Source organism: Eleutherodactylus coqui, chromosome 10 (genome assembly GCF_035609145.1).
Source record: "Eleutherodactylus coqui strain aEleCoq1 chromosome 10, aEleCoq1.hap1, whole genome shotgun sequence".
Taxonomy (NCBI): Eukaryota; Metazoa; Chordata; class Amphibia; order Anura; family Eleutherodactylidae; genus Eleutherodactylus; species Eleutherodactylus coqui.
In genome coordinates this window covers 70,781,718-70,807,043 of record NC_089846.1, presented here as the reverse complement: position 1 = coordinate 70,807,043, position 25,326 = coordinate 70,781,718, and the positions used below count along the sequence as shown (strand labels likewise).

Here is a 25,326-nt window from a genome sequence, read left to right as displayed (position 1 = left end):
CTCTGCACTCTACAACATGACACAAGTAGACTGATAAGCAGCACAAATAATGGGAAAACATTACAGCTGATCTGAAATGTTACTCTATATGTGGTGCTACAGATGATGAAATCAGTCTTTGTGGCCATTTTTTAAAATTCTGTTTTATTAAGATACTAGCTGATATACCCGGCTTCGTCCGAGTTAATTTGGTACTGATGTTTATCTGGTGTTCACACGGAAAATCGTATGAAGTCGTGGTTACTTTAGAGATACCGAGGAAAAAAATATGTTCACCATTTTGCATGGTTCTTTGCGTTACCCAGGAAACACCACGTGGAGGTAACCATGTGACATTTCCTTTATATAAAAGGACATCAGGAAGTGAGAGAATTAGATTCCGTACGTAAAATTTGGACGCTAATTCTTTTGCGCTTAGAATTGAATAATCGAGTTGGGACCCATCAGCTTTTCCTATTTATGACATAATCAATGCTCGTGCCAAATTTCATGTTTCTACGACATCGAGAAGTGAGAGCATTAGATTACGCACGTAAAATTTGGAGGCTAATTCTTTTTCTTAATTGGGAAAAAAAATACCTGCTGTGCCACAGTTAATAACTCTGCTACCCTCACGTTCTGTGACACATTAGCAGGAAAACAGCACAGTTATTAAACTTCTCATGTTCATAGAATATACGCAGTGCTGCCTTTTGGTGCAAAAAAACGGAAAATAATTCTATTTGTCCTGCCTCTGTCCGTCCTAAGGGCGGTGGACACGTGTCGGCTGCGTGTGCAACCTGTAAAAATCAGACGCACCCAGCTACGTTTTACTCCTGGCTTCGCCATTTGCTTTCCTTAATTGGGAAAAAAAATACCTGCTCTGCCACAGTTAATAACTCTGCTACCCTCACGTTCTGTGACACATTAGCAGGAAAACAGCACAGTTATTAAACTTAGATTATACATTCACTAGAGGCAGTGGGGCCTTTCGTTTTCAAAAAAGGGAAAAAATTATATTTGGCCTGCAGTCTTGCGCCAATTTATTAGCTGCCTGTGAAATCAAATCACTGGTAATACAGCATGCTGAGGGGTAGGGGTAGGCCTAGAGGACGTGGACGCGGCCGAGGACGCGGAGGGCCAAGTCAGGGTGTGGGCACAGGCCGAGCTCCTGATCCAGGTGTGTCGCAGCCGACTGCTGCGCGATTAGGAGAGAGGCACGTTTCTGGTGTCCCCACATTCATCGCCCAATTAATGGGTCCACGCGGGAGACAGTTATTAGAAAATGAACAGTGTGAGCAGGTCCTGTCCTGGATGGCAGAAAGTGCTTCGAGCAACCAATCGTCTACCCGCAGTTCTGCGCCGTCCACTGCTGCAAATCCGAATCCTCTGTCTGCTGCTCCTCCTTCCTCCCAGCCTCCTCACTCCACTACAATGACACCTGCTCAGGAGCGGGAACACTCCCAGGAGCTGTTCTCGGGCCCCTGCTTAGATTGGGCAGCAGCGGTTCCTCTCCCACCAGAGGAGTTTATCGTCACTGATGCCCAACCATTCGAAAGTTCCCGGGGTCCGGGGGAAGAGGCTGGGGACTTCCGCCAACTGTCTCAACAACTTTCTGTGGGTGAGGAGGACGATGACGATCAGACACAGTTGTCTTGCAGTGAGGTAGTAGTAAGGGCAGTAAGTCCGAGGGAGCAGCGCACAGAGGATTCGGAGGAAGAGCAGCAGGACGATGAGGTGACTGACCCCACCTGGTGTGCAACGCTTACTCAGGAGGACAGGTCTTCAGAGGGGGAGTCAAGGGCATCAGCAGGGCAGGTTGCAAGAGGCAGTGCGGTGGCCAGGGGTAGAGGCAGGACCAGTCCGAATAATCCACCAAGTGTTTCCCAAAGCGCCCCCTCGCGCCATGCCACCCTGCGGAGGCCGAGGTGCTCTAAGGTCTGGCAGTTTTTCACAGAGACGCCTGACGACCGACGAACAGTGGTGTGCAACCTTTGTCGCGCAAAGCTCAGCCGGGGAGCCAACACCAACAGCCTCATCACCACCACCATGCGCAGACATATGATGGCCAAGCACCCCGCAAGGTGGGACGAAGGCCGTTCAGCGCCTCCGGTTTGCACCCCTGCCTCTCCCCCTGTGCCCCAACCTGCCACTGAGATGCAACCCCCCTCTCAGGACACAGGCACTACCGTCTCCTGGCCTGCACCCACACCCTCACCTCCGCTGTCCTCGGCCCCATCCAGCAGTGTAGTTCAGCGCACCGTCCAGCCGTCGCTTGCGCAACTGTTGGAGCGCAAGCGCAAGTACGCCGCCACGCACCCGCACGCTCAAACGTTAACCGTCCGCATAGCAAAATTCATCAGCCTTGAGATGCTGCCGTATAGGGTTGTGGAAACTGAGTCCTTCAAAAGTATCATGGAGGCGGCGGCCCCGCGCTACTCAGTTCCCAGTCGCCACTACTTTTCCCGATGTGCCGTCCTAGCCCTGCACGACCACGTCTCCCGTAACATTGTACGCGCCCTCACCAACGCGGTTACTGCCACGGTCCACTTAACTACGGACACGTGGACAAGCACAGGCGGGCAGGGCCACTACATCTCCCTGACGGCACATTGGGTGAATTTAGTGGAGGCTGGGACAGAGTCAGAGCCTGGGACTGCTCATGTCCTACCCACCCCCAGAATTGCGGGCCCCAGCTCGGTGGTGGTATCTGCGGAGGTGTATGCTTCCTCCACTAAAGCACCCTCCTACTCCTCCTCCTCCTCCTCTGTCTCGCAATCAAGATGTGTTAGCAGCAGCATGTCGCCAGCAGTCGGTGTCGCGCGGTGTGGCAGCACAGCGGTGGGCAAGCGTCAGCAGGCCGTGCTGAAACTACTCAGCTTAGGCGATAAGTGGCACACGGCCCACGAACTGCTGCAGGGTCTGACACAGCAGACCGACCGCTGGCTTGCGCCGCTGAGCCTCCAACCGGGCATGGTTGTGTGTGACAACGGCCGTAACCTGGTGGCGGCTCTGCAGCTCGGCAGCCTCACGCACGTGCCATGCCTGGCCCACGTCTTTAATTTGGTGGTTCAGCGCTTTCTGAAAAGCTACCCACGCTTGTCAGACCTGCTCGTAAAGGCGCGCCGGCTCTGCGCACATTTTCGCAAGTCCCACACGGACGCTGCCACCCTGCGCACCCTGCAACATCACTTTAAGCTGCCAGTGCACCGACTGCTGTGCGACGTGCCCACACGGTGGAACTCTATGCTCCACATGTTGGCCAGGCTCTATGAACAACGTAGAGCTATAGTCGAATACCAACTCCAACATGGGCGGCGCAGTGGGAGTCAGCCTCCTCAATTCCTTTCAGAAGAGTGGGCCTGGTTGGCAGACATCTGCCATGTCCTTGGTAATTTTGAGGAGTCTACCCAGGTGGTGAGCGGCGATGCTACAATCATTAGCGTCACCATTCCTCTGCTATGCATCTTGAGAAATTCCCTGCAAACCATAAAGGCAGCTGCTTTGCGCTCGGAAACGGGGGCGGGGGAAGACAGTATGCCGCTGGATAGTCAGGGCACCCTCCTGTCTATTTCTCAGCGCGTACAGGAGGAGGAGGAGGAGGAGCATGAGGAGGATGAGGAGGAGGGGGAAGAGACAGCTTGGGCCGCTGCTGACGGTACACCGGCTGATTGCCTGTCATCCTTTCAGCGTGTATGGCCTGAGGAGGAGGAGGAGGAGGAGGATCCTGAAAGTGATCTTCCTAGTGAAGACAGCCATGTGTTGCGTACAGGTACCCTGGCACACATGGCTGACTTCATGTTAGGATGCCTTTCTCGTGACCCTCGCGTTGCACGCATTCTGGCCACGACGGATTACTGGGTGTACACACTGCTCGATCCACGGTATAAGGAGAACCTGCCCACTCTGATTCCCGAAGAGGAAAGGGGTTCGAGAGTGTTGCTATACCACAGGACCCTTGCGGACAAGCTGATGGTAAAATTCCCAGCCGACAGCGCTAGTGGCAGAAGGCGCAGTACCGAGGGCAAGGTAGCAGGGGATGTGCGTAGATCGAGCAGCATGTACATCCCAGGCAGTGCAACAGTGCGGCTGGGGGAATCATCACAGATAAGCGTAGCCGCTTGTCAACCGACAGTGCCGACAGGCTAACACTCATCAAGATGAACAAAGGCTGGATTTCCCCAGACTTCTGTTCTCCACCACCGGACAGCAGCGATACGTAAGCAATACATAGGCTGCACCCGCGGATGGAAGCTACGTTCTCTCTCACCATCCAAAACGGGGACATTTCTGCTTCATCAATCTGTGTCTAATATTCCTCCTCCTCCTCCTGCTCCTCCTCCTGAAACCTCACGTAATCACGCTGAACGGGCAATTTTTCTTAGGGCCACAAGGCTCACTCAAATAATTTTTCTGAACAATTTTTATAAGTTTCAATGCGCTTAAAAGCGTTGGAACTTTAACTTGAACCAATTTTTCGTTACACTGGGCTGCCTCCAGGCCTAGTTACCACTTAAGCCACATTAACCAAAGCGATTAATGGGTTTCACCTGCCCTCTTGGCTGGCCATGGCCAATTTTTGGGATGTACATTAGTACTGTTGATACAGCAATTTTTGTGGGCCCTCGCCTACAGTGTAATCAAATTAATTTTTAGCCCACCTGCATTACAGCTGACGTTACCTCAGCTGTGTTGGGCAATGCAATGGGATATTTTTGTGTACCGGTGGGTTCCAGGGAGCCACCCATGCTGTAGGTGCACACGGAGTGTAACCTACATGTGTCCACTTGTAAAGAACCCCGGTCAGACTGGGGCATGCAGTGTGGGCCGAAGCCCACCTGTATTACGCACGACATTACTACCTCAGCTGTGTTGGGCAATGCAATGGGATATTTCTATGTACCGCCGGTGGCTTCCTGGCACCCACCCAGGCAGTGGGTCCACAGGGAGTTTAACCTACATGTGTCCACTTCTAAAGAACCCCAGTCTGACTGGGGCATGCAGTGTGGGCCGAAGCCCACCTGCATTAAGCACGACATTACTACCTCAGCTGTGTTGGGCAATGCAATGGGATATTTTTATGTACCGCCGGTGGGTTCCAGGGAGCCACCCATGCTGTAGGTGCACACGGAGTTTTTAATACATCTGTACACTTCTAAAGAACCCCAGTCTGACTGGGGCATGCAGTGTGGGCCGAAGCCCACCTGTATTACGCACGACATTACTACCTCAGCTGTGTTGGGCAATGCAATGGGATATTTCTATGTACCGCCGGTGGCTTCCTGGCACCCACCCAGGCAGTGGGTCCACAGGGAGTTTAACCTACATGTGTCCACTTCTAAAGAACCCCAGTCTGACTGGGGCATGCAGTGTGGGCCGAAGCCCACCTGTATTAAGCACGACATTACTACCTCAGCTGTGTTGGGCAATGCAATGGGATATTTTTATGTACCGCCGGTGGGTTCCAGGGAGCTACCCATGCTGTAGGTGCACACGGAGTGTAACCTACATGTGTCCACTTGTAAAGAACCCCGGTCAGACTGGGGCATGCAGTGTGGGCCGAAGCCCACCTGTATTACGCACGACATTACTACCTCAGCTGTGTTGGGCAATGCAATGGGATATTTCTATGTACCGCCGGTGGCTTCCTGGCACCCACCCATGCTGTGGGTCGACAGGGACTTCACAATAGGGAGTTGTACCTGCCTGTGTCTATGAATTAAAAAGCCCGGTCTAACTGGGGCATGCAGACACCTTGACAGAATGAATAGTGTGTGGCACATAGGTTCCCCATTGCTATGCCTACGTGTGCAGCTCCTGATGGCGGTGGCACAGGATTCTATTTCTCATTGCTTCTGTACAGCATTGTGGGCTATCGTCCCGCCCCTTTTAAAGAGGGCCGCTGCCTAGCCATGCCAACCCTCTGCAGTGTGTGCCTGCGGTTCCTCCTCATGGCAGACGCACTTCTAAATAGACATGAGTGTGGCGTGGCATGAGGGCAGCTGAAGGCTGCGCAGGGACACTTTGGTGTGCGCTGTGGGGGGGAGGGGGGGGCGGTTGGTCAGCATGTAACCCAGGAGAAGTGGCAGCGGAGTGTCATCCAGGCAGTGATTGTGCTTTGTTGTAGCTAGTGTGGTGCTTAGCAAAGGTATGCCATGCTAATGAGGGCTTTTCAGAAGTAAAAGTTGTTGGGAGGGGGGGGGGCCCACTCTTGCCGGTATTGTGGCTTAATAGTGGGACCTGTGAACTTGAGATGCAGCCCAACATGTAGCCCCTCGCCTGCCCTATCCGTTTCTGTGTCATTCCCATCACTTTCTTGAATTGCCCAGATTTTCACACATGAAAACCTTAGCGAGCATCGGCGAAATACTAAAATGCTCTGGTCGCCCATTGACTTCAATGGGGTTCGTTGTTCGAAAAGAACCCTCGAACATCGCGGGAAGTTCGTTCCGAATAACGAACACCCGAACATTTTGGTGTTCGCTCATCTCTAATAATAATCAATGCTCGTGCCAAATTTCAAGTGAGAGAATTAGATTATGTACGTAAAATTTGGACGCTAATTCTTTTGCTCTATAATTGAATAATCGAGTTGGGACCCATTAGCTTTTCCTATTTGTGACATAATCAATGCTCATGCCAAATTTCAATTTTCTATGACATCGGAAAGTGAGAGAATTAGATTCCGTACGTAAAATTTGGATGCTGCTAATTCTTTTGCGCTTAGAATTGAGTAATCGAGTGGAGACCCATTAAATTTTCCTATGTATGACATAATCAATGCTCCTGCCAAATTTCATGTTTCTACGACATCGGGAAGTGAGAGCATTAGATTACGCATGTAAAATTTGGACGCTAATTCTTTTGCGCTGGAATTGAATAATCGAGTTGAGACCCATTAGCTTTTCTTATGTATGACATAATCAATGCTTGTGCCAAATTTCATGTTTCTATGACACCGGGAAGTGAGACAATTAGATTCCGTACATAAAATTTTGATGCTAATTCTTTTGCGCTAGAATTGAATAATCGAGTTAGGACCTCTTTGCTTTTCCTATTTGGACATAATCTATGCTTGTGCCAAATTTCATGTTTCTACGACATCGGAAAGTTGGAGAATTAGTGGTGAGTCAGTGAGTTAGTCAGTGAGTCAGTCAGTGAGTCAGTGAAGTATTATGTACTACAGGCTTTCTATATGTCTAGTGGACCGTGAATACAGTATAAATCTTCATTCAGGTGAGACATAATAAAAACATTATGGCAGCCTGGCATGGTGACCAGTGACAGACTGGGTTCTTGGTCCAGCAGGAGTAAATGTTTTGAAGGCCCACTGCTTATCTACACAGAACATGTCATCATGAAGTTCTAGGGCTCCCTTCACATCAAGTTAAGGGCTCAGTCACACGGGCGCATCGGCATCCGTACACCGGCGCTGATGCGCCCGTGTGACTAACACCAGCAGACGGACGTACCTGAAGACGGACGTCTCTCTGCAGCGCCGGAGAAAAGAACATGTGACCCGCTTCATTGACGGTCATGTGTTCTTCCCTCCGGCGCTGCAGAGAGACGGACGTCTTCAGGTACGTCCGTCTCCTTCCTGCAGTCACACGGGCGCATCGGCGCCGGTGTACGGATGCTGATGCGCCCGTGTGACTGAGCCCTTAGTCTGTCTGGAGCAGTTCAGGTCCAGCACTTCCTGTATTTTCACTGTTTGGCTCCTATGATGGAGCCGAATAATAGAAATTATACTGGAATTCAGAAGTGGGTGTGAACGTGCCTCAGATGTTGTTTAATCTACTCTATAAGGCTGGTCTGACATGGACGGAAGCCTGCAGCGGAATCTGTCCCCGGACGGCGTCCGCACGTACCTTTCAAGTCCTAAACTGCGGATGGTCGCGGTAAACCGCCGTCGGACATGGGCAGTACAGAATTTTAAATAAAAATCTTTATTTTTCCCGCATTGTCACTAGACCATGACACAGGTACTCTCGGCATATCGATAATGTCAATTGCAGATGGGCCAGGGGTCGCACGGCTACCATTAACTTCAATGGAAGCCGTCCGTGCGGAATCCACACTAAAGTAGAACATGTTGTGATTTAATTTCTGCAAGCAGAAATCGCAATCACTATCAGCTCATGTGAATGGACATGGAAATTTTCTAATTTTTGATGATTGCAGAATACCGCGGATCATTCGTGCGGGTGATGATCACGGATTCTGCAATTCAAACCCGATCGTTTGAGACTGGCCTAAGAATGAATAACATAAACATTAGATTACATTTGCCATCCTGTAAAAAGAGGATGTTATTCATCAAAGATTCATACAACATCTAAAACAGGAATTACCAAAAAGTGCCTGTTTCTACAGAGAGAATCATCGGTACAAGACTCTTAGTTGTGTAATTCCTGTAAATATTAGCGGCAGGGCGATCACCAAAGTCTCAGATGTTATTGAAGGTGGTTGGATTCTCACTCCAGGATTATAGAACACTCGCCACATCAACATCCAAGGGAAAAGTTGAATCTTTGTATCTTGGCATTGCAATAAGTAGATGGTGATGGATACGGACATACTGGAGCTCCACCAAGTCCAACGACCAATAGAATTTGTAAGTAATATCCCTAACTCAGAATGTAGAAACATTTCTGATCTTGGTAGGCCACTCTCACACAGGTGTTGGGAGATATGCCACATTATTAAACACGGCGTTTGTAAACGCCATTTTTAAACACTGTACACAGCTATTTAAAGTCACCCCATCATTGCAGTGGGTGATGAGGTCCATTAAAAAGCACTGAATCGGACTAAAATAGAACAGACAGCGTTCAAAAACACCGCTCTGAAATGCTCATATAAGAAGCCCCATTGAAATCAATGAAGACTCAGTACAGCGTTTTTTTAAACACTGGGAAAACACCTGTGTAGAAGCTGCTAAGGCCTTAGTCAGACGGGCGTTTTTTTGCGCGATTTGCGGGTCGCATTACGGATGCGCATCCGCAAATCGCGTGACCGGTGCGCGCAAGTCGCACGCAAATCGCCCGAAAATCTGCTCCTAGCCGCGTTTCATTAGAAACGGGCCGGAGCTGTCCAGCGCATTGCATTCAATGGAGACGGCAATACAGCCGCCTCCATTGAAAGCAATGCGCTGCGGGCGAGCCCGGGATGAATTGTCGGTAAGGGCTTAAATATATAAGCCCTTCCCTGCAATTCATCCTAAAATGTGTAAAAATAATAAATATATATGTACTCACCTTCTCCTGGCAGCCGGAGCTCCGCACGGCCATCCTGCAGAGGGTGTGAAGGGGGTGTGAGTCAGACCTGCCCCCTGATTGGCTCAGCGCTGAGCCAATCAGAGGCATGCCTCACTCACACCCATTCATGAATTCATGAATGGATGTGAGTCAGACCTGCCCCTGATTGGCTCAGCGCTGAGAGGCAGCAGTCACTCACCCATTCATGAATTCATGAATGGGTGTGTGAGTGAAACTTGCCTCTGATTGGTCAGGGCTGTGACCAATCAGAGGCAGATCATTCAGCAGGCGGGGATTTTAAAGCCCCGCCGGCTGATAGTGCCGAGAAGCAGTTCAGGAGAACTGACAGCGGCCGCGGCTGGACTCCGGCTGCAGCGGAAAGGTGAGTATACAATTTTTTTTTATTTTAACACATTTTAGGATGAATTGCAGGGAAGGGCTTATATATTTAAGCCCTTCCCGACAATTAACCTCACGCACGCCGGCAGCCCATTGCTTTCAATGGAGCGGCTGTATTGCCGGCTCCATTGAATTCAATGGGCAAACATCGTTCTTCTCTGTCACAGCTGTTACAGCTGTGGCAGAGAAGAATGATTTGTATTCTATATGTTCTCAATGGGGTCGGCGCTGCTGCCGCCGGCCCCATTGAGCGCATATAGAGAAGAGAACAGGAATCGCAGATCGCAGATAGGTGCGATCTGCGATTTTTTTTGTTCTATAATTTATCGGACGAGCGCATAAAAAGCGCTCATGTGTCCGATACCATTGCAAAGCAATGGTTTTATAAAATCGCCAGACACAAGCGCATGCGCAAATTGCGGCTAGAAACGCCCGTCTGACTAAGGCCTTAATAAGCAGCGGCAGGTAGATGTTGCAATCTAAATAAACATGTTGCTTACGTGTTACTCATCGTACCGTAAGCCAGAGACGTCCGATATATCTTGATACATTTTAACAGTTTTGCAGTGATCCCCAGTAAAATCCTAAATATTAAAACGGCCAGATAGAAGACAATAGAGCTCAGGCACAGTATCCTCACATCCCTCCTGCTAGAATTCAGTATAGCCTCGCCCAGTTGTGTTCTCTTCTGATAATCACATTTTTAATGTGAATAAATCTTGATCGCTGAAGCCGATAAACATCAGTAATTAGGTTACAAAATGAAGCCACACCTCTTATGAGCCCAAGGGCCTAAGAATGTTGAATAGGCATTGGGAAACTGAATGGGTGGTGTGCAGATGGTTAAATTTTTACTGGAATATTTAACCCCTGCAGAGTCATTCGGACCAACTAACCCCTTAATGAAACAAGAGCAAGGGATAAAAGTAGGTGTTTTCTATTTACATTTTTCTATACATATTCAGCAAACATGTTGCATAAGTTGTTCCAAATAGAAATGACATGTTTATTCATATTAGCATTGATTAATAGGAATTACGAGGTCCTTCTGCCTGCAAGCTAAATGTTTCTGGCTTATGTAACATCTGCAGAGTATATAGAAATACTACACCTGGTGGTAGTATTTTTTATAACATTCTCAAATGTACAAAGACTAAACATTTTCACCCCCCTGCCATGATTAACTGGTAACATAATAGTAATCACGGCATGGATAGGCATGCACAAGCGTGTGGTCACAGTGGATTATGTGCGTAGGTTTTGCACGTGTAATACGCTGTACCAGTCTCCCATACTCTGCCATGTTGGCGCTGACAGATGGTGTGTAATATGTGTGCATAAATAATTGCAGCATGTACCGTTTTGGCATGAATTACACGCCAAGATGGTTCATGGCAATTGGCATTGCGCAACAAGTACACATGTCATTGCGTACTTGCTGGAGCTCACATGTGTGTCTCTCACATGCAGAGAATTGTAGCGGTGTGAGCCTGGTTTATGTCAGTAGATTAAGTGTATAGATATAGATTTAGCCATTGTTTTGTAAGTTTTTTCAGTTGTTTACCATATAGCAAAAATTTACTGCAGTCCCACATATGTATATACACGTTTACTTCCAGTACTTGTGCACAATACAAACATTTCATTGGAAAAAGACATTTGTGTAACTTCAAAAGCCGTAACTTTTTCATTTTTCTGTTGACCTAGCCATAAGGAAGCATGTTTTTAGCAGGATGATTTGTAGGATTTTTTCTAGGATTTTTGTGTACAGTTTTAGAGCACATGTAATTTGACTAATTTTCATACAGTTTTGGGGACCTTGAATGGAAAAATAATCTAGCAAATCCACCACTTTTTTTTGCAACCAATGTGCTTTGCAGCGTGAATAACTTTTTCTTCCTGTCATTATGATTGACGGCAGAACCAAGGAAGTCTTTTATTTGAGGGTGAACCATTTAAAAATATATAACTTAGCTATCTAGTATTCCAAAGTATTATTACTTGTTAGTGATACTCTTATTCTTGCATGGTCCAACAGTTAGATATTGAGGGCAGGCCTGGGGACCTTGTTTAGTTCCCCGGCTGCCATGATAATCCATTGTCACCCTGTGATTGCATCATAGCCAGTGATTGGCTGACATAGTCCATTCCATTTGTCAAATACCTTAGATGCTGTGGTCACTAATACAGATCCACTTCTGCTGCTAATGTAACGACTACAGTAACAGCACCCACAAGATTACGATGACAAACATGCACAGTTAACCCCTTAAGGACACAGCCTATTTTGGGTTTAAGGATGCAACGATTTTTGACAGATTTTCATCTCCATTTTTCAAAAGCCATAAGCCTTTTTTATTTTTCCGTCAAGGGCTTGTTTTTTACATCGCGAACTGTAGTTTTTATTGGTGCCATTTTTGGGTACATAACACTGTATTGTAAAACTTTTATTAATTTTTTTATGATGTCAGGGATAGAAAACACATCAATTCTGCCATTGCTTTTTGTGTTTTATTTTTATAGTGTTAGGGCTTATTCACATGGACGTATATCGGCCGGGTTTCTATGCCCGGCCAATATACGCTGGTCCTTTCTGCAAGGGAAAAGGGCAGGATGGGGCAGGAGCTAGTGTGCTGAGCTCCCGTCTCCTCTCCGCCCTTCACCACTGTATGCAATGGGAGAGTCGGGAGGGGGTCGAGCTTAGCTCTTGCCCCCTCCCCTCCCATTGCAAACAGTAGCAGGGGGCAGAAGTTCAGCACACTAGCTCCCACCCCATCCATCTCCTCCCGTTGCAGAGAGGAGCAGCGTATATCAGCCGGGCGTGAAAACCCAACCGATATATGTCCATGTAAATAAACCCTTAATCATGCAGCATAAATGATACATAAAAGATACATTTTTTTCTGTGGGTCGGTACAATTACCAATACCAAAATTCTTATATATTTTTTTACGTTTTTCTACTTTTCTGCAATAAAAACCCATTTTTGGAAGAAAAATACATTTCTATTTTGCTGCATTCAAAGTCCTATAACTTTTTTATTTGTCCATGGACATATCTGTGTAAGGGCTTGTATTTTTTGAGACAAGCTATAGGTTTTAGTGTTACTATTTTGGGGTGCATGTGACTTTTTTTGATTACTTTTAATGCGTTTTTTGGGAGGCAAAATAAAAAAAGATAAGTATTTTGCCTCAGTTTTTTAGTGCACGATAAAAAACATGCTCAATTTATTGTATGCATCCTTAAGACACGACAATATCAAATATGTGGGATTTTAATTTTTTTACATTTGTTATGCTACTATGGGGAAAAGCACCAAAAAGGCTTTTCTTTTTTTTTTACTTTTTTAATATTGTTCTCTTTTTACATTTTTTTTACATCCCTTTTTATATCCCTGTAGGAGACCTATACAATCAAACCAATCGCAATGATAAGGCATTGCAAGACTTCTGTCCTACAATGCCTTATCACTTGTTATAGCAATCATAGGCACTGACAATGCCTGTAGCTAGCATCAGGTTTCCATGGCAACCCATCGGGCTCTCCACGATTATATCATGAGAGTCCGATGACATCACAGAGGGAGCATGCTCCCTCTGTGAACCCTTTACATGCCGCGATCTACATAGATTGTAGCAGGGAAGGGGTTAACAGTGGGGGTTGCTGCTCCGATGCACCCCCGCTGTTGCAGGCGGAAGGCTAGTTATTGGTGACAGCCGGCTCCCACTACCGAATAGAGCAGGATCTCATATGATCTCATGCTATCCCCAAGGCGTAACTATATGCCCTGTTGCGCTAAGTACCCCTCTGCCAAGATGTTCAGTTATGCCCTGTGGCAGGAAGGGGTTAAGGACATGGCCTATTTTGGTCTTCAGGAACAAGCCGCCTTTTTCAAATCTAACATCTGACACTTCATGTGGTAAAAATTTTTCAAAGCTTTCACTTATCGACACAATTCTAGGACTGTTTTATCATAACTTTGTTATTGGATATTTTCATTGATAAATTATGACTTTATTAATATTTAAAAAATTAATTTACTGAAAATTTAGAAAAATGCGGCAATTTTTAACTGATTTTTTTTCTGCTTATAAGGCAGTCACACCTCACAAAACAGTAACTATTTAAAATTATATTAGAATGATTTTTTTAACTGTTGGTGGTGACTAACAGAATGATATTTAACGGGGAGAAATGCAAAGTCTTGTGTCTGGGCAAAAGAAAAGTCAAAGATGCTATTGGATGCTTATAGGATAAAAATGGGGAATTGGTTAATCATGTTGAGAAGGCCGAACTTTTAAATTCATATTTTCTGTCTGTTTTCTCTCAAAAAGTAGATGTAACATCAACTGATCTTCCCTGTGCTATTGGGGGAATAAAAAAATGCAGGCTATCTATAAGCAGAGAGATTGTGAGGGAACACATAGCTAACTTAAATGAATTCAAGTCTTAAGGTCCAGATGAATTACATTCTATGATACTAAAGGAAGCAGTAGAGGTAATTGCTGAACCACTTACCATCATTTTTGAAAATTCCCAGAGAACAGGAGAAGTCCAAGAAGATTAGAAAAGGGCAAATGTTGTCCCTGTCTTCAAAAAAAGGGAAGAAGGTGGATCCAGGAAACTACAGGCCTTTGAGTCTGACTTCTATACTGGGAAAGATCTTTGAACACATTATTAAACAGCATGTATGAAAGTACTTGGATAAAAATAGAGAAATTAACCAGAGTCAGCATGGGTTTGTAACAAACAAGTCATGCCAGACTAATCTAATTTCCTTCTATGACAGTATCACTGACTGGGTTGATCAGGGAAATGCGGTGGATATAGTATATCTTAACTTTAGTAAAGCATTTGACAAAGTATCTCATACCATACTTATTGAAAAAAATGACCAAATATGGTATTGACAAGGCAACTGTTAGGTGGATTCACAACTGGCTGACTGATCGTACTCAAAGAGTGGTCATAAATGGCAACACATCCAAGTGGAAGAATGTATCAAGTGGGGTACCACAATTCTCTGTCCTAGACCCAGTGTTGTTCAACATTTTTAGAAATGATCTGGAGGAAGGAATTGATGAGAAACTGATCAAATTTGCCAATGACACAAAGCTAGGAGGGACAACTAACACTATGGAAGAGAGGGAGAGTATTCAAGAAGATCTAGAAAAGCTTGAACAGTGGGCAGTGACTAGCAGAATGCTATTTAACAAGGAGAAATGCAAAGTCCTACATCTGGGTAAAAAAAAAATGAAAAAAGCACATACAGAATGGGAGGAATTGGGCTAAGCAGCGGCACATGTGAAAAAAGACTCGGATATACTAATAGATCATAGACTGAACATGAGTCAACAATGTGATGAAGCAGCCAAAAAGGCAAACACAACTCTGGGATGTATTAAGAGAAGAATAGAGTCTAGATCACGTGAGGTAATTATCCCCCACTACTCTTCCTTAGTCAGACCTCATCTGGAATACTGTGTCCAGTTCTGGTCACCACACTTTAAAAAAGACATAGACAAACTGGAGCATGTTTAGAGAAGAGTTACCAAGATGGTGAGTGGTCTGCAAATCATGTCCTATGAGGAACGGTTAAAGGATTTGGGAATGTTTAGCTTGCAGAAGAGAAGGCTGAGGGGAAATTTAATAGCGGTTTACAAATATCTGAAGGGCTGTCACAATGCAGAGGGATCAGCCTTATTCTCATCTGCACAAGAAAAGACTAGAAGCAATGGGATGAAACTGAAAGGGAGGAGACGCAAATTGAATATTAGAAAAAACTTTCTGACAGTGATGGTGATTAATGAATGGAACAGGTTACCACGGGAGGTGGTGAGTTCTTCTTTGTTGGAAGACAAAGGCTAGACAGACATCTGCTTGGATTATTTAGTGACTCCTGCATTGAGCCTGGAGGTCCCTTCTAACGTTACCATTCTAGGATTCTATCCCACCATGTGTTACCCAATTTCTCCCAAGAACGTAACTGTCCCATATGTCAACCTGAACTGCTGTTTGGCACATGGAAGGGTAAATCATAAAAAAAGGTACAATAAAAAAACCTAATATTATAATTCCAGGGACGTGTAGTATATTTTGAAACAATCTTTCAACAGGCTAGGTTTTGAGTTGCAGGTTTCACAATGATGAATTTTGTCCATCCTTATCCCTTGTTTGTAACAGGCTCTGCACTCTTTTGGGTCCCTCCCTATTTACCAGTGGATGGAATTTCACTTGGACAGTGTTGACTTGGTACTATACATATGGCCTCCCTTCCTTATCCACAAATATTAGGCCCTGATGACCTCCTCTTAGAATTCAAGAAATATGACCCTGCACATCGATTTAGCACATAGGCATAGTGCCACCTGTATGATATGCATGGCCACTCTCTGTACTGGTACCTCATACTGGGCAGGGAGTACTGCTATGGCCGTGTATTGTGCTCAATATAAGGACATCCCTCTTGAGTAGGGCTCTGGAATAAGGAAACACTGGTGTAATTATCCATGTAGAGGTTAGTAACCCTGTTCCAGCTGTAGGTGCACCAATTCAAATACATTTTTTCACTTAATAATTCCCAGGAAAGGGGGCATTCTGGGGGCTCAAGTCTGATGTCCTTCCTTTCCTATATCCTGAACTTATGGGTGTACCCTGTTATACTCTTGCATAGCTTGTACATTTTCATTGCATGCCTTGCCTTTTTACTGGGCAGGTACTGATGGAATTGAGACCTCCCTTTAACCTGCACCAGGGATTCATCAATAAAAATATTTTTCTCGGGGGTGTACATTTGTGAAAAAGTGGCACTGAAATGCTGTATAATGGCTTGATTTTATATAAGCGATCATAATTGTGGTCATTGTTGGATGGGCACTGCATTTTGTCATTATAATGAAGGAATCATAGGACTGCTTCAAACTTCACCCCTGCTGAAGCCATGATGTACATTGGGGTGTGGTATAAAATATCTGTGTTCCAGTAGGCCCTAATGCCCGGCTTCTTTACTAACCTCATACTTAATGCAATGTCCGAAAACTTGATTGTTTCTGCTGCATCCTCAGGGGCCACCTGTGGGGTTTAACAGAAATAGATTTGGGGGTTTTGCTGATAAAATTGTGGGCATATAAATTGGTTTGGATCATCATTAGGGCAATAAAATTATCAGAAAAAAAATTAAACTCCACCCGTCTGAGCCCTTTTGTGTCAAATTGTATCCCTGAGTTCCCGGTAAGGGCCCTTTCACATGCGCTAATAAATCGTTCAGTGAGAATCTTTACCATTGTTGTTCAGTGTAAATGCATGCACTGACTGAACAATTAACAGGAATTCTTTCACTTCTCGTTCGTTGTACAGTTTCTGCATGCATGAAACTGAATGATGGATTAGCCCGTTTAAATAAGTAGTCATTCATTCATGAACCACTGCCTGTTTTCTGTGAATGGAGACAGCTGGCTGGAATGATCCCTGGCCCGCTCTGTCTCCATTCACTAAGTAATGCTTGTTCCTGTTGTAAAAGCACAAGAATGATTGTCACTGAGGCAACCTGTGATCACTTAGTGGATGAGCATGGGACAGGTGATCATTGGGTGAGTGAGCACAGAACAGGTGATCAGTGGGTGGGTGAGCACGGGGCAAGCGATCTCTGGGTAGCTGAGCACGGGACAAGTGCTCAGTGGGTAGGTGAGCACAGGACAAGTGATCAGTGAGTAAGTGACCACTGGACATGCGATCACTGGGTGGATGAGCACGGAACAGGTAATCACTGGGTAGGTGACCACGGCACAGGCGATCACTGGGTAGGTGACCACAGTGCATGAGATCATTGGGTTAGCACAGGACATGTAATCATTAGGTGGGTAAGCATGGGGCAGGCGATCACTGGGTCAGTGAGCACAGGGCAATCAATCACTGGGTGCGTGACCATGGGACAGGCGATTACTGGGTGCGTGACCATGGGACAGGCGATTACTGAGTGCGGGACCATGGGACAGGCGATCACTGGGTCGTTGAGCACAGGGCAATCAATCACTGGGTGTGTAACCATGGGACAGGCGATCACTGGGTGGGTGATCAAGGGACAAGTGATCAGTGGGATGTGGTGACCAATGAGACAGGGACACACCTCTTTTTTTTTTTTTTTTCACTTATACACTGACACTACACTGACTATACATTGCACTAGACTACACTAAAGTAATATGAACGCTGTAAAATTACTCTTTTTCATCACAGGGCTCCCTCACTGTCTCTGTCTAACCACCAGTAATACACTACGATGGTTGGAGAATGTGATTGTAGTGTTCATAGCACATTCTCCTCTTCTGCGCTGACCTATTACAGAGCTTGATGTCAGCAGCCATCACATTAATGTCATCATGATCGGTGAATTAAAGACATTTTAAAGCTGGGACTGTCTATAGTGTATGCCTGTTCGCACTAAGTACTTCCTGGCCAAGGTGTACATTTACGAAACTATCCTTTGGCTGGCCAGCTGATAGCAGGGACTGCCCACTGTGACTCTCCACAGGAGTGCTGATAACATTGTGTTCAGCTGCAGTCCCGCGGGAGAACAATGGATGCAGATAACAGACCACCCGCTGTTATCTGCATACAGTGAAGGGAAATTAAGCTACTAATGGGCATAAGTGCTCATTACCGGTAGTAGTTTATGCAAAATGATCACTCAAACTGTTATTCAAGCTATTTTTTTGAATGACTTTTGAGCGATCATCTTTGTGTGTAAATGGGGCTTTAGTTTCATATGGACTGAGAGATTCTATTTTCTAATAAGAAATCATGTAAATGAAACCACCAAGGTCCCCATTATCTGTAGTACATGGCAGCTCTGTACCGTGTCATTATCACCACCCTGCCATATACATAGAAAGAGACAGCACGTATCGGACAGCAGTACCCAGTCCATGTAAAAAGCTTCATAGGTTATTATGGAGCCATTGTTGTACGTGGAATACACTTACAGCAGCGGCCTGAATATACTTCTGTGTGAATGGGCCCTAACTAAATGGCTGTCCCATGAAATGACGTTATCCCCTACCCACAGGAAAGGGGATAACCATCCAATTTGTGCGGCTCTGACCCCTGTGACCCCCACCTTTCCCAAGAAAGGAGGACCCAAAACCTTCCGACTCTATACTACGGTGGCTGTGTTACAATAGTGTAATGTAGTGATGCATGACTTGATCATTCTGCTGTCAGTGGACACGCAATGTCTAGTAAGAGGTGAAAACAACCGATACATGAAATAACCCGCAGCAGGCGGACTGCAAGCTTCTGCCTTACAAGCCTGAACTTCTGTTCTGTAATTTTATAGTGCAACACAAATAGTTTTTTTCACATTTCTCTGCCTTTGGATTTTCTCTTTTACCTTCATTGAACTCAGTGTTTTGCTAGACTACTGTTCAGAAAGGATTATGTTTGGCACAAAAAGAGTTATTTAATGGGGCCGGTACAAGTTCACAACCTGAGCAGCTTAGGTGCTACGGTGAAGAGGACTTCTCTTCCTAATTTACTGTACCTTTTTCAGTGTCTCCTGCCAAATAAGTCATTATATTTCACCTTCTAGCTCTTTTCTTGCCAGATTAATACAAAAAAAAACAAAATGAAGAAAAATACCCTATTCAAGCCGGTATTGAGCTATTTGTAGATTTCCAGTCTTTGTTACACATTGGATGGGTTTTGCTGAAAGGAAAAGGTAGATTTTTGTGCTGCGAACTCTCGCTTTCCACAAACCTATATACATATGGTAGTCATTTCATGATTAAAAATGTGTTTCTACAATAGCCTGCTCTCTTTCCTCTGCAGATTTGAGCTGGCCCTGCAATGTGTCACTTGCAAGCCAGCTTCTTTTATGTCAGAGCTGTAAAATTCATGTTGAAAACATATATTGTCTTTGCCAAGGCATAAGGGAACAATCTTCAAAAAATCTATGTACAGGTGGAGATTTTCCTATTAAAATGATCAAAGACACAATTAGCAACGCTAAAAGAAAAACATTCTTGGTCCAAAGGAAAAAGTCAAGGAATTTTTTTCTTTTCTCAGAAGTCCAGCTGGGAAAATGTAGGCAAAAAAAATCATAGTTAATTAACCCCTACCATGCCAGTATCTTGTAGAGGAAAGGTACACTAACTGGTGGAGCGGAGGCAGCAAGGACAGGAGGACTGCAGATTGTTCTTTCCATAAATAACTTTGTCTCTTCAGTTCTACTGTAGCAAGAGGGGAGAAGTCTGGCTGTTTAAGCTGTTGGAAATCCATAAAAGGTCCCAAGGCTATGTGGCCCCAAATAGCTTGAAAAAAAGAAAAAGAAACATACAGAATGTTGCATTTCTTCCATCTGAAGTCACGCTAAACCATTAATCACATCTGTCTTTCCCATAGATTAAGATGTATTTAAAATACTCAATGACTATGCCAATTATATGTGTTATTTTACATTTGTAGCAACAAAGCCCATTTGAGGTTCTAGTAAAAGTGGAACCAGAGAACTTAAGACTGCGGCTATACAAACATTCATGACCGATTCAATAGGAACTTCCATGCCACTTTCCTTTTGATATATTTGCTGCACACACATTGCAACTAAGTGCTGCAGACATCACACTACAAAACTACTCTGGGTAACATGGGGTTAAACACAGACTTTTTGTAGAGAAAAAGCTCAAATTCCAGCTGGGCATTATTTTTTGCATAATAGGGTCTGTAAGAGCTATAATAGGTTTTGGGCACATATGGCATGTGACTTGCATTTAAGAAGGACACAGGCTAAAAAATGTGGCATGTAATTCGGTTATCATTATCTGCCATTTTTGGCCGCTTGCACATGGGCGGTTCAGATTCTGCATGCGGAATCCGGCAGCAGAGTCTGGCCCTGTCAGCAGCTGTGTCCGCGCGTACCTGTCTTTCTTTCTCTTCATCAGTACTCTTGGACATGCGCAGTAAAGATTTTTTTTCTAAACCCCGCTTTTCCTGCGTCATGGCCTAGTGTTGACACGGAATCCGCAACCTTTCCACAATGTCAATTGCAGAAGGGCTGCGGATTGGACAGCTTCCATTGACTTCAATGGAAGCCGTCTGTGCGGAAACTGTGCAAAAATGGGGCATGCTGCGATTTTTCCTCTGCGAATGGAAACTGCAATTGGTTTCCACTGGTGTGCAGGTAGAATCACTTTTCCATAGCATGCTATGGGCAGTATTTTCTGCGGAAACCGGAGGCTGACGCCCAGATTCCGCAATGCAAATTCGCCCGTGTGCAGGCGGCCAAGTTTTTTCCCGTTTTTCGGTGATTATATTTTGTCAATATTGGTCAATTGTGTCTTGGTCTTTTGTGTTGGTGATGTCTGTGAAGGGCACCCATGCTTGTGCCCTGCACAATTGTAACACACTGACTATTTTACAACAGTCTAAAGTCCATTGATGCTGCTGGTTGCCATAAGCAACAGCCTCTACATTTAAGGCAAAAGCAAATGGGGTATGTCCTTGTTTCCGGGCACCTTTTAGGTGTTTTCCAAGATAGGAATTATGGGCAATGATGGGGGAAAAAAGCACTACTCACCCACTGAATGGCCTCCTGGCCCAGCGCAGCTGCCTCAAACTCCACTGCTCTGATCATGAAAGCTCCTGCAACAGTCACATATCCTTGTCCACTTGACTGCTGCAGCCAGTCACTGGCTCTCGTGGTGATACTACCACTAATGGCACATGACCGCTGCAGCATCTTCAGACACCAGAGTGGTGGTGAAGTGGACCAGTGTGCTGGACCAGGTGTCCATTTAACAGGGAAGCAGTGCTTATTTTTTTTAATTTTATTTTAGCCTATTTCTTGCCCTTGTAATGGACCCTTTGGGGTTTTCACATATTATGCTTCAAAGGCTATATTCACATTAGGCATTGTATATTTTTGTGCGCAACAGCGTTTTTCACTGTACTTTTTGCACGCACAGAAAAACTCGCACCAATGCTCTTAGCCAGTGAAATGGCCAATTAGTTTAATGAATTAAAGACATGTCTTTCCCTGCGCAAATGTGCAGGAAAATAGAGCATGCTGTGTATTTTTTTCTGTGTGACCAAATTGCATACACTAAATACATGCATGTGAACAAATCCATTGAAATCAGTAGGATCTATTTTCTGCATGTTTCGCACACAAATGTTTTCTCAAATACTTCCATGTGAAACCAGCCTTAAAGTGCATTGGTAACTTTCCTATAACTACTGTGTTTCATTTGTAGCTCACCAGTGTTTTCTTTTCTTTGACAGAAAAAGCTCAACAGGGAGTGTGTTTTTCGGGAGCAGTTTGAAGAAAACTGGTACAACACATATGCATCCACTTTGTATAAGCATATGGACTCCGAGAAACAGTTCTATGTGGCCCTAAATAAAGATGGATCTCCAAGAGATGGATATAGGACTAGGCGACACCAGAAGTTCACACATTTCCTCCCAAGACCTGTGGAGCCTTCTAAAATACCAGTCATGTACAGAGACCTTTTTCACTATAGGTGATGTTCTGCCTACTGCTGCCATTGTACATAACTGGGACTCTTATGGTGGCTCAAGCGCTGTTTCAAATGCTACTTGGCCTGAAAGCACAATCCTTTTAAACAGTTGTAAGAGAACCTGTTTAGAAGGCCTGTGCTATGGGAGATGGGGTGACGGCCATCATAATATAGACCACTTTTCATTATTAAATAAAAGAGATACTTACTTTTGTAAATATAGATAAGACAATAGGTACCTTGTACCATTCTCTACCAACAAACATATACCACTGGTTACCAGTCTCTGGAACCTAATATTAATAAACATTCCTAACATTGGTTGAGTTAAAGCTTTCAGTAAAGAAAGGCTATGGATAATGGTTTTAATGGTCTTTTCCATATTGAAGGCTTTCAACTGAGAGTAATGGTACTGTGCTTGAATGTATGAGAGCATTTTCTTTCTAACGGGATCATATATTTGTTCCTTTTTAAAATAAAAATCCTAAAAGGGGATTCTTTTTGGAATCTCGTGAAACAAGATAATTTGGTGCTGTGGGCCTACGGCAAACACATAAAGTTCCTTGTGATTTTTTTATGAATCATGTAACCAAAAATCAACTAATTTTAGAAATCCACATGTAAAATTCTTAACAACTGTGAACTATCACTGTAATCGTCCACAAGCATTAGCATGTAAAGAGAAGCTGCAGGGAACTGATGTTACAAATGACATAAGAGACTCGTATGGAATATCATAAAGGTTAGTAAATTGTATTAACTCTTTCAGCAGCTCAAGTCAGTTTATAAAATTATTCCTGAGACATGAAAATAAATCCAGATGGCACAAACAGGATGAAGTCCATTCTGAGTGCACTCCTTCTCATCGTCCCGCTAATCTCTCACATGTATGTGTATGTGATATAGGCACTTAAGGCCACTTCATAAAGAAAGATGTTGTTTAATGGAACATTGGATGTGTCTGTCAACTTCTGATACTAACTAGGATGGATGCGAATGCGACCATTGCCATCCCATGACAGAGGATTGGAAAGCTAATACATGGGAGGATTTTACCACGATCTCTACCTGATAGTGAGCGCTACTTAATTTGGTCAGTTCTCTTCTGAAGACACAGATGGGTGGAATGCCCTTCCCCTGAACTCGCAGTGCTCCTGTTTTCAAGGAACGTTATATAGAAGCAAGCATAGATACTGTGCATAAGGATGAAAACTATTTATGAAATGTATATGATATTTATTTTATATATTTATTTATTTCAAATAATTTTATTTTTAATGAAAGATGCCTATGACCAGATTTTTCATCAGGAGGAGAAAGCAAGATCCTACTGACGTATAAAAATAAGATTAATTTTGAATCTTTAAGAGCTTATTGGCAATAAAATTGTCTTTATATTGTAGGCTGGTATGTTTTTCATGTTGGTGGTGGGAATTATTTTGCAATTAAAGAGTACTTAAAGCACATCAAATGGAAACAGTTGTACTGCAAATATTTCTTGTGCCTTCTCTTCACATAGCAAACAGTTCTCTTCTGTTGCGCTGAAAGTTCTGGCATCCATGTTGAGCAGTACGTTTCTCTGGTCCCCAGTCACCTCCCATGATAGAGATGAACGCTGCCTGCTTTCTGGGACTTTCTCCCCTTTTCTAGTCTCTAAACATATTTCTGGTGACTGGTTCAAAGAAGTAATTGAAATGCCCAAGGTTTTTAGTTCTGCCAGAAACAGACATTGACTGATATTTTTGCAAGTCAATCCAGGCTTGTTAACCCCTTGAGTGGCACGCCCGGAAAATTTCCGGGACGAGCTCCACTGCTCATAGCAACATAGCCCGGAAGATTTCCCGGCTATGTATCACTATGGGAGCTGCAGAGCACAGTGCCACAAGCTGTGACAGTGTGCTCTGCCTGCACAGACCCACAGAGAACAAAGCAAGGGCTTTGAAAAACCAGCAGAAGATATTGCCGATATGCCGGCAATCTCCTGCTTTGTTTACAGGTTGCCATAGAGACCATCGGCTTGGCAGAAGCAAGCCGATGGTCTCTGTGGCAGAGAGAGCTGGTTGTTAGCTGTCAGAGGACAGCTAGGTACTAGCTCTTACAGCAGAGATCAGAGAAAACCTCCGATCTCTGCTGTGTTAACCCTTTACATGCTGCTGTCTATGTGACTGCAGCATGTAAAGGGCTGTCACTGCAGCATGTAAAGGGCTGTCACCATTGGATCCCCGGAATGTGATCAGGGGTCCTGATGGGTCCCTGTGGAAGTCCCCTAAAGGGACAAAAATAAATAAATAAATAAATAAAAAAAAGTTAAAAAATTATAAAAAAATAATAAAAACACTTGTCTCCCTTTACTTTGTAAAAAATCAAAAATACAATCACACATGTGGTATCCATGCGTCGTAATGACCCAGAGAAGGAAGTTAATACATTATTTAACCCCTTAATGACATGCCCCCTTTTTTTCTTTTTTCCCCATTTCTTTTTTTCCTCCCCCCTGTTTAAAAAATCACAACTTGTCCCGCAAAAAACGAGCCTTTATATGGCCATGTCAATGGAAAAATGAAAAAGTTATGGCTCTTGAGACGCAACTGCAAAATTAGTTGAAATTCAATGATTAGACCATTTTAAAAAACCTGCCCTGGTGGGCACGACAGGGTGGTAGGAAACCCGCCACTCAAGGGGTTAAGCCTCATTTACACAGAGCTTTTATGAATACTGTATGCAGTTCCATTGTTGTCACAGTGATGTGCTACTAAAAACAGGTGACATAAAAGATGCGCTCACCAGACAAGCGTTTGCCTGTTTGTCTGGTGGGCAGCAGCACACTCACATAAACAGATGGTCAGTCGTTCATTCACAAATTAAAAGGCAATTAGGTCATTGTACGTGAGGAGAAAAGCCTAAAAAGTCAGCATAAAAAATAAGGACGTAAAGAAGAAGGTAGATGTATGGTGAGAGGGTAGTAAACTGCTGCCAGACCATTTTGGCAGTTTTATCTCCCGCCATGACAAAGGATGGAACATGACCAAATAAATGCATCTTTAGCCTGGCATTAACACTTAAGAAGAGCCCCTATCCATATTAGGCCGCCTGCACATGAATGGGTTGGATTCCGCATGCGGGATCCTGCAGTGGAATCTGACCCTGTGCCCAGCTGGTGACCCCGTGTACTTGTC

General features: G+C 44.6%; 1 protein-coding gene across 2 annotated transcripts in view; it reads left to right on the top strand.

Annotated features, from left to right (window-relative positions):
• Positions 1–23,552, top strand: part of FGF16 (fibroblast growth factor 16) — a 100,468-nt gene extending 76,916 nt beyond the window's left edge. For both annotated transcript variants that reach the window (XM_066581249.1, XM_066581248.1), the window contains exon 4: positions 21,912–23,552. In XM_066581249.1, coding sequence (XP_066437346.1) covers positions 21,912–22,157 — 246 coding nt within the window. In that variant the 3' untranslated portion in view covers positions 22,158–23,552. The remainder of the gene's footprint in view (positions 1–21,911) is intronic.
• Positions 23,553–25,326: the final 1,774 nt, after the last annotated feature.